The 9,728-nt window shown below is 42.9% G+C and overlaps 1 gene segment (V, D, J or C); it reads left to right on the top strand.

Annotated features, from left to right (window-relative positions):
- The first annotated feature begins 3,150 nt into the window (after window positions 1-3,150).
- LOC103180171 lies at window positions 3,151-9,507 on the top strand. The segment is given in 6 exon segments: window positions 3,151-3,208; window positions 3,323-3,652; window positions 4,303-4,602; window positions 7,228-7,332; window positions 7,754-7,815; window positions 9,198-9,507. Coding segments are annotated over 6 exon segments (1,083 nt in total).
- The last annotated feature ends 221 nt before the right edge of the window (window positions 9,508-9,728 follow it).

Genomic DNA, 9,728 nt, shown 5'->3' on the forward strand with positions numbered 1-9,728 from the left:
CTGCCCTCACCCCTTCCCCCTCTTCCCAGAACTGTGATAGGGTCCCCCTGGTCCTCACTATCCACCCCACCAGCCTCAACATCCAAAAAATAATTCTCTGTCATTTCCGGCACCTCCAGCATGATCCAACCACTAAACATATCTTTCCCTCCCCTCCCCACTCAGCATTCCAAAGGGACCATTCCCTCCAATACCCCCTGGTTCATTCCTCCATCACCACCAACAGTTACTCTCCTCCCCCAGGCACCTTCCCATGTCAGCGCAAGAGATGCAATACCTGCCCTTTCACCTCCTCCCATACCACTGTCCCGGGCCCCAAACACAGAGTTCAAGTGAGACAGTGATTTACGTGTACTACCACCAATGTAGTTTACTGCATTCGCTGCTCACGATGTGTCTCCTCTACATTGGGGAGATGAAACACAGATTGGGTGATCAATTTGCCGAGCACCTCCATTCTGTCCGCAAGCACAACCCTGAGCTTCCGGTTTCTTGCCAGTTCAACTCTTCCTCCCACTCACACTCTGACCTGTCCATCCATGGTCTCCTACGCTGTTCCAATGAGTCATAACGCAAGCTCGAGGAACAGCACCTCACCTTACAGCCCACTGGCCTCAATATAGATTTCAACAATTTCAGACCATAACAGCTCATCTCCCCCTCTCCCTCTTCTGTGACCATTACCACATCATCTAAGTCCCAAACACACCTTTTCTCTCTCTGGTCTGCCTATTTTGTTGCAATTTCCCCCCCCTTTGGTTTGTATTATTAACACCTCCATTCCCCTGTTTTGTTGCAATCCTCCTTTGTTTTGCATCATTAACACCTTTTTAACCCACCATCCCCTGTCTTCGGCCCCATTTTCTCTTTTGTCTTCCTTGCCCTGCCTCCTCTGTTAGCTCTTAAAAGCCTCTGCCTCCCAACAGAGAGAGGAGTTGTGGAGGCCGACAAGCAGTGAATTTGCATAGTCGAGCCTCGATGTAATGAAAGCATGTATGAGGGTTTCGCCGGCCTGCGGTGTGAGACAGTGTCATTGCGGAGGTTGGGGAAGGCAGAGCGGGTCATGGCACAGATGTGGGGTAGAAAGGATAGTTGAGGGTCAAATAAGACCCCAAGTTTCCGGATTGGCTTAGCATGTGCAACCATGGATGGTGATGCTGTCAGTGCCTGAGGTGAAGAGATGCTGACAACAACAACAAGATTACATTTGTATAGCGCCTTTCACGTCGGGAGGACGTCCCAAGGTGATGGACAGAGTACAGCATTTCAGACCCGAGTGGGGTCAGGGGGGGAGAAGGGAGGGGAGGGGAAGGGGGGTGACTGATGGCATGGTCGAAGAGGAGAGTCTTGAGGCGGGACTTGAAGGAGGCTAAGGAGGGGGCGAGGCGGAGTGACTGGGGAATGGAATTCCAGAGGTTAGGGGCAGAGTGGCTGAAGGCTCTCCCACCAATGATGGGGTGGGTGGGTCGGGGGATGTGGAGCAGGCCGGAGCCGGTTGATTGGAGGGAGCGGATGGGTTGATAGGGGTTTAGGAGGTCACAGAGATAGGGTGGGGTGAAGCCATGGAGGGCTTTTTAGGTGAGGACCAGGATCTTGAACTGGATCCTCTGAAGAATAGGGAGCCAATGGAGTCGGGCGAGAATGGGGGAGATGGGGTCACGGAGATTGGTGGGGGAGAGGACATGGGCTGCAGAGCTCTGGATTATCTGACCGGAGCCAATCAGGAGAGCCTCGGTCTTGTTGACGTTCAACTGAAGAAAATTAGCTCTCATCCAGGACTTGGTCTGACAGACATTCTGTCAGCACAGCTGTGGTCCTTGAGTCAAGGGTGGAGGCAGAGCGGTAGAGTTGGGTATCTTCCTCATACATATGGAAGTTAACCCCATTTCTGTGGATGATGTCACCAAGAGGGAGCATATAATTATTGAAGAGAAGGGGACCAAGGACAGAGCCCTGAGGAATGCCATACACGATGGTCCGGGGGCTAGATGAGAAGCTGTTTGAGGAGATGAAGTGCAGGCGGTGTGAGAGGTACGATCAGAACCAATCAAGGACAGCACCATGTAGGTTGAGATGAGAGGAGAGGCGGTGGATGAGGATAGAGTGGTCGATGGTGTCAAAAGCAGCAGAGAGGTCAAGAACGACGAGGAGGCAGAGGGAGCCCTGGTCGCAGGTGGACAGAATGTCATTTGTCACTTTGACCAGGGCTATTTCTGTTCTGTGAGCAGCACGGAAACCCAATTGGAGGGGTTCGAGAAGGGAATAGTGGGAGAGGAAGGAGCAAAGCTGAGCAGCAACAACTCATTCCAGGACCTTGGAGAGGAAGGGGAGGTTGAGATGGGGCAGTAGTTAAGGAGTATAGAAGGGTCCAGGGAGGGTTTTTTAAGGATAGGATTGATGACAGCGGTTTTTAATGGGGTGCAAACGGTCCCAGAGGACAGGGAGAATAAATAGCTCTGGTTGGAGAACTAGTAGCAGCAACATGATGTGTGCAATAGCGTCCTTATATAAATTTCTATGATTCTACATCAAATGAAGTGGGATTAAACTATAATTTTACACTGGAATGTCTCTTCCAATTTTTTTATATAGTAATACAGGACAGCATTGGATCAAATTACATTGTGTTAAGTAACCCACTAATTTGGAATTTCCTTTTTGAGTTTGTTTTGTGGAGCTTTCCTCCCATTTTTGTGGAAAACAATGAATGGCAGATTCTTCCAAAGGAATCCTATAATTTGAGGAAATGTAATCAGAAGACCTGATGTAACTGCAATGATAAATAACGTAGGAAAAGCTGGACAAAAGAAGACCAAGGAACCCCAAGGAACTTCCACCATCCTGGCAGTCCCATACACATGTCATGTCCCAAACTATATATGGCATCCCAAGATATTAATTCCTAAAATAAATCTGCAGATGGTTTTTGAAATTAACTCCCTTCAATCCATGCAGTTATTTTACCAGATGTCATAGAGAAAGATCATGCCTTGCATTTCTGATGAAGTAAATAGGAGAGCAACGTGCAGTTTCTTCAGTTGCTCACTGACTCTGCAAGACACCACCAGAGCAGAGTGACACCCTACGGGTTGGTTGTCACACCAGCAATCTCCTGGAGATCTTAAACCTCACAGCTTCAGATCTTGAAGATTTCTGTTGACTTTTCTTAACGAAAAGATGTTTCACAATTTCTGGTTCTTCGTCCTAGGTAAGCATCAACGTTCACTCCAAACCGTTAACATTTATTATAACAAGACTCGGACCATTTTTGATTAAATACAGGTTACCTTTGTTATTTCTGCATTGTTATTTTGATTTACAGGGAGTGCTGTCGGTGTCAAAGTGCTTCAGGTCCCCTCATTGACCCTTCTCAGGGGGCAGCCAGCTCAGCTCAACTGCACTGTGGAATCCAGAGAGGAGCTGACATTTGTCAGATACTATTGGTATAGAACAAGAGACAATATTGCTGTTCAGAATAATAGATTTCCAACGTTCATCGATGAAACCTCTCGTATATCTAAATCTGGGAGTTCGCTTGTGTTTAGCGAGGTGATAGTGAATGATTCAGACACATATTACTGCTGGATACTTGTAGAGGAACCTTTGCCCCGTAGAAACTTCACCGGGAATGGAACAGACCTGAGGATCCAAGGTAATTATAATAATAATAATCCTTGCATTTGATATAGTGCTTTTCATGTCTTCTCGACATCTCAAAGCGCTTCACAGAATATATTGTAAAGTGAATTGACCGTATATTTGTGGGCGAAATTCACACTGACCAGAGCTGAAATCCTTGTATATTTGAAGCCAAGGACCAACGCTTGTAGATAGATATGTTATTTGTTAGCTATTGAGACCACCAAGTTTTACTAACAATAACCATTAAAGAGCCAATGCTTATATTTGGTAAAACGTGTTTGCAGACAGCGGAAAAATAGACAAAATGTAAAACTGCAGAAGTTCTGGCACCAGAATAGGAGGCGAGAAACACGAAAAACTGCACAAAACTCAACAGTGAGGATTTTGTGTTGTGGTTTTTTTTTGCAGGAACGAATCCTTGTTTTATTTCAATTTCTTTGTAGACGTGGGTGCAAAGATGGAACACAGACGAGCTTTAGCTTTTCTTTCAAAATATAAAAAAAAGACATAACATCAGTTAGTATTTGTTTGTGCTTTTTGGAGGTTTCTGGATTCTGCATTTTTTTTCTTCTTCATTCCATCTCTCACATTTGCGCAAATATAAACTTTCAACGCGCAGTTGGTGCGCGAATGATTTCCAAATGTATGATTTATTTTAAGCGAAACCCCAAATCAGTGTCTCAGCTGATCCGGAGAGTGGGACCTCTGGAGTTCAGACTCTGACCTGTGTGGCTGCGGGATTTTTCCCGAGAGATCTGAATGTTTCCTGGACGGTTGCGGGAGATGTACCGCACGAGACAGAGTCCGCATCTCTCACAGTGAACGACGACGGGACCTTCACTCTGAGCTCACGGCTGAGCCTCCAAACCCCTGACTGGCGCCTGGGCTCTGCTGTCACCTGTCAGGTTCAGCACATCACCCTCATCCCACCGGGTACAGAGAGGATCAGCTTCACTGCGGGTGAGTCACGTTTCGCTTTGCGTCAAAAAGGGATCGCGTTCTATCGGGTGCGACTGGAAACGATAGTCACATAAAAATAAAAATCAAAATCAAAATAAAAATCAAAATCAAAATCAAAATTAAAATTAAAATTAAAATTAAAATTAAAATTAAAATTAAAATTAAAATTAAAATTAAAATTAAAATCAAAATCAAAATTAAAATCAAACCCCCGACTTTATGTTCACGGTTTTGCAGTGGAGCTGTTTTGTTGTTGTTGTTGTTGTTGTTGTTGTTGTTGTTGTTGTCGTCCTCCTGATACAGATACTCTTTGCATCACCGGTTATCACACGTTTGCAACTCACCGTCAATAACCTCTTTTCCAGCAAATTGCAACCAAGTCCCCCCCCAACAACGGGCGACGTTGCAAAACGGGGGGGTCCTCTCTCTCTCTCTCTCTCTCTTTCTCTCTCTCTTTCTCTCTCTCTCTCTCTCTCTCGGTGCGAGAAATTTTCCCGAGGAACGTGTCCACACGAAATTGCTGCGGATTTCAGCCTCTCATCCATCCCCTCGTGATATCAGAACCGGTGATGATAATAATTCTCAGTGTTGCACACGACGCACAGTAAAACCAACTCATAGCCCCCCAACAGCCTCTCTCTCTGCAGGGACTGGGAAAGTCCTTCTTGTCATTCTCAGAGCCCAAATGACAGCAATTTCAACAGTGAAGTGGGGGGTTTCGTCTCTGGAAGCGATGGATTTGGAGGTGAAGTCTCAACGACAAAGTGCATTGCTTTCCTCTGATCGCGATCTAAGGGTTTTGCGCTTTTCGTTGAGTAAAATAAGCCTCGACCGTGTGGGGAAGGCGAAGAGCTTATCGTCGGCTCAGTCGTCAGCAGCAGAGAGAGAGAGAGAGAGAGAGAGAGAGAGAGAAAAAAAGACACCGAAGGCGAGAGATCGCAGCGTGCGTTTGCTGTGATGTATTTAGTGTAAGTTGTGAACGTGCTTTGCAACTTCATTTCCCAATATTCGCCTTTTTCGATGTGTTCCCGTAGAGAGGTCTCATTGACGCTTTAAAAAGGAGCAGTGGATGTGCCTTTTGCAATCGTGTCCTGGAGCTCAGTGGTGAGAGCACTCGACTTTGCAAGCGAGAGACCTGGGTTTAATTCCAGGCAGAGGGCGAAACCTTGGGCAAGTTTCCTTACTCCACACAGAGCCTAATAATAATCCCTCCAAAAACCCAAAACAATAATTAAATTGGTCATTTTCAATCCGCGACTGTTTGCGGGACATTGCTGCGCGCAATTGGCCGCCGCGTTCGCCCACAAATATACAGTCAATTCACTTTACAGTGCGTTCTGTGAAGCGCTTTGGGACGTCCTCCCGACGTGAAAAGCGCTATATCAAATGCAAGGATTATTATTTTATTGTTAGTCAGTCCTGCTGCATCAATAGACATGACAACACCGTCTTAACAGTGTGTTCTGTACATCATCGACATTAGTGCCTATGGTTTTGGGGATTTATTAGTAGGTCACTGGGACCTTGGGGTTGACACCCAAAGGGGCACAATTGCACATTTAAGTCTTAAGTTCCACAATTTTCAAGTTATGCTTTCTCGTCAGTGTATAGTGAACTCTCTAGATGAGAAGCGAGATGAAGAGGAGAGAGATAGAAACACTCTAACTTAGATTAGCAAAGGTGCCAAGAGCCTTAACCTATAATATTTGGTATTTAGAGTTGTGTTGGACTGCTTGTAACAAGTTGCTGGATGGAGTGGCACAGTAAGAATGTAAGTTTACAATAACTAATAGTTGACATTAATGTGATGCAGTTATATTAACTGTTTGTGGTTAGTGTGTTTCAGTGCCTTCACAAGAAACGAGGATAAAACTGGAAGGAGATACAATAAAAATATTCCACTGTAAAAATTCAGAAGTGACAATGTTAAAGTGATAAAATTGTGGAGTCCTGTAGCTTAGTGATTAGAGCACTCGCTTCGCAAGCGAGAGGACTTGGGTTCGATTCCCCGTCAGGGCAAAATGTTGGGCAAGTTTCCTTACTCCACACACCTCTGTTTACCTAGCAGTAAGTAGGAGCCCAGTTGTTAGTCGATTGGTGGATTGCTTTTCCGGGGTAATAATCCCTTCAAAAAAATATTAATTTGATCACTGAATCCACGACTGTTTGTGGGACACTGCTGTGTGCAATTGGCTGCTGTGTTTTGCTCACAAAATATACAATCGATTCACTTTACAGTATATTCTGTGAAGTGCTTTGAGACGTCTTGAAGATGTAATCAGGCGCTATCTCAAATGCAAGGATTATTATTATATTAATATTGTATTTATTATTCCATAATGTTACACAAATAATGCATGTCATCTATATCTGCATGCTGCATTTCGCTCACAAATATACAGTCAATTCACTTTACAGTATGTTCTTTGAAGTGCTTTGAGACGTCTAGAAGACGTGCAAAAAGTGCTATATCAAATGCAAGGATTATTATTATTATTATATCGTGTGAGTAATATTGCGTGAAAAGAATTGAATGTAACTTCATTTAAAACGTTAGCACTTGTGGTACATTGCTTGCAATCCATCCATATGGTTTATCATTCATTTTTCAATTGTAATGTCAAGGTTTTTCTAAGTATCACTTCAGCCTGTTGAGTCTCATCATCATTGTCATCTTGCCATTTTGTGTCTGGATCATAAGGAATCAGCGGGCTAAAGGGAAGAATGAAGGTAATCAATTACAAGTTGTTGAATTACAATCCAATGTGATTTAATATTTAACTGAACATCTCAGAAGTTATGGAGAAACCATTTTAACAGGAAAAATGTGAACAATATGAACTTAATTTTCCATATACTGTATATAACAATGTAACACGGATATGTAAGGTAGTTTAACATAGCTGCAAAAATAAAAATGTCGTGATATGCAAATGTCTCAATGTTGCCAAAATACAAATAGCCTAACAAGTAACTTAGTTACAAGCTTAACAAAACAGCTTGACAAGTAACATAATTTTAATATGTAACTATGATAACACAGTGAATGCAAATATAAATACACAATAGATGTATAATTTCCACAATTATCCTTGTTATTACTGCATCTTGTTGAATAAACCACGACGTGTTGTCTGAAATATTTGTACAGATGTATCAATCTGCAAAGATGATAGAAAAATAGGCCAAAGAGGAAATGAATCAGGTCATGAAGTAAGTATATTTTTTGATATTTTTTGAAATGTTCCTGTTAGAATTTGGTTCTATTTTATGAAGTTAATTGATATCTACCGTGTATAGATTAAATTCTACGCAATATTCTAAATGTGGTTTGACGAGTGGTGCAGCCGTACAAGATTAGAACAACTCGTTTCAACTCAGAAAGAAAATGCAATTGATTTACCTCGGTGTGTCAGCCGAGCTCAATTGGTAGCACTCTCGCCTCAGAGTCTGGAGGTTGAGGCCGCACATCAGCACCATTGCAAAGTTTCTCTTCAGGTTTGATATTTCACGGTGGGACTTCTGTCTGAACAACACGGTCCAGTAAAAAAAATGTAATTTGGGTTTGCAGTCTACTTCTATTATTGGGACAAATTCCACTTGGGTCTATATTCACTGTATGTTTGTAGCTTCTCAGAGCAACAATAATAATAATAATTCTTGCAGTAAATATAACATCTGATCATGTCGATGAGGTGTCTCAAAGCGCTTTACAGGAAATACTGTAAAGTGGATTGACTGTGTATTTTGTGGGTGAACCCATGTGCACAATACTCCAAAATCAGGTGTTAGTTTATTTTTAAAATGTTGTTAAATATTGCTTGTGAATCCAACTTATTTAGGGATTAGAGCACCTGTCTGGGTTTGATTCCTAGGCAGGGCAAAACTTTGGGCAAGTTTCATTACTCCACATGCGTCTATTCAACTTGCAGCAAGTAGGAACATAGTTGTTAATCGATTGTTGGATCGCTTTTCCGGAGGTAATAATCCCTTCAAAAATAATAACAACAACTTGGTCACTGCCGCGTTTTGTCCACAAAATATTCAGTCACTTTACAGTATATTCTGTGAAGCGCTTTGAAACGTCTCGAGGACATGATAAGATCAAATGCAAGGATTATTTTTATTATTATTTTCTATATGTCTAGCTGTATCATATATATATCTATACTTTAAAATAGCCAGTTGTACCAGAGATCTGTGAAGTTAAAGATAATTTTTAACACCATCGCATGAAAACAAGCACTTTCAAAACTTAGAACTTGCTCATTAATTTAAATAAAATGACTTGTTTTCACTTCTAATAACAGTGGATGTAAGGACACTGGCTGATGAAAAAACAGGAAGCCTGACTCATTGGCAGTACTTGGAGGGGTAGAATTTTTTTCTACGCTAGCTGGGCAAGTAGTGGGAACTTTACCAGATAGTGCTCTGAATGGCAAGTTGTGCAGTTTTAGCGAGTTAAATTCCAGCAGTACTCGATCACACACTTCTGGAGTACAATTCAGCACTGATGCTAGATCAACTCAAAGGAAATAAGGAAGGTTTTTCCCAAGAACTCTGACGTGAATGTAAAACTCCAGTCTATGTTACAGGAAAATACGTTTCGCAGTGAGGATGCACAGAATTATGCCTCTATTATCTTCAAAGATCCTGTGAAAAGAAACAATAAACAACTGCAAATGCCAGATCCTGACCACACGACAGAATACGCTGCCTTGAAGGTCAAAGATAAAAATAAACAATTCTATGAAGATTCGGTTTATTATGCCACAGTTACGGTACAGCCCACAACATACAGAAGACAAACTGATGAATGCAATGCAACCACATTTGCCGTGCTCAAGTAAAACATGTTTAATATGCTGTTTCATCACCAGGACCTGGATGAGCAAACTCGTCACTGGGGGCAGGGAGTCATTCCACTCAGCTCCTGTTAACCCTGCAAAGCCAAAGCCCTAATGGGTAGGGTGGTCCTAGCTGGAGTAACAGCAGGAAAGCTTGCCGGACAGCAATATCAATAGCAAGCTATGTAGTTTTAGCTGGTTAGACTCCAGCAGCACCCCCAACGCACACTCTAGGGTCCCCAAGCCTTGACTGTTGGCAACCTGAGCCGAATACTTTCC

This window comes from Callorhinchus milii, unplaced genomic scaffold (assembly GCF_018977255.1).
Source record: "Callorhinchus milii isolate IMCB2004 unplaced genomic scaffold, IMCB_Cmil_1.0 Scaffold4, whole genome shotgun sequence".
NCBI classification, from domain to species: Eukaryota; Metazoa; Chordata; class Chondrichthyes; order Chimaeriformes; family Callorhinchidae; genus Callorhinchus; species Callorhinchus milii.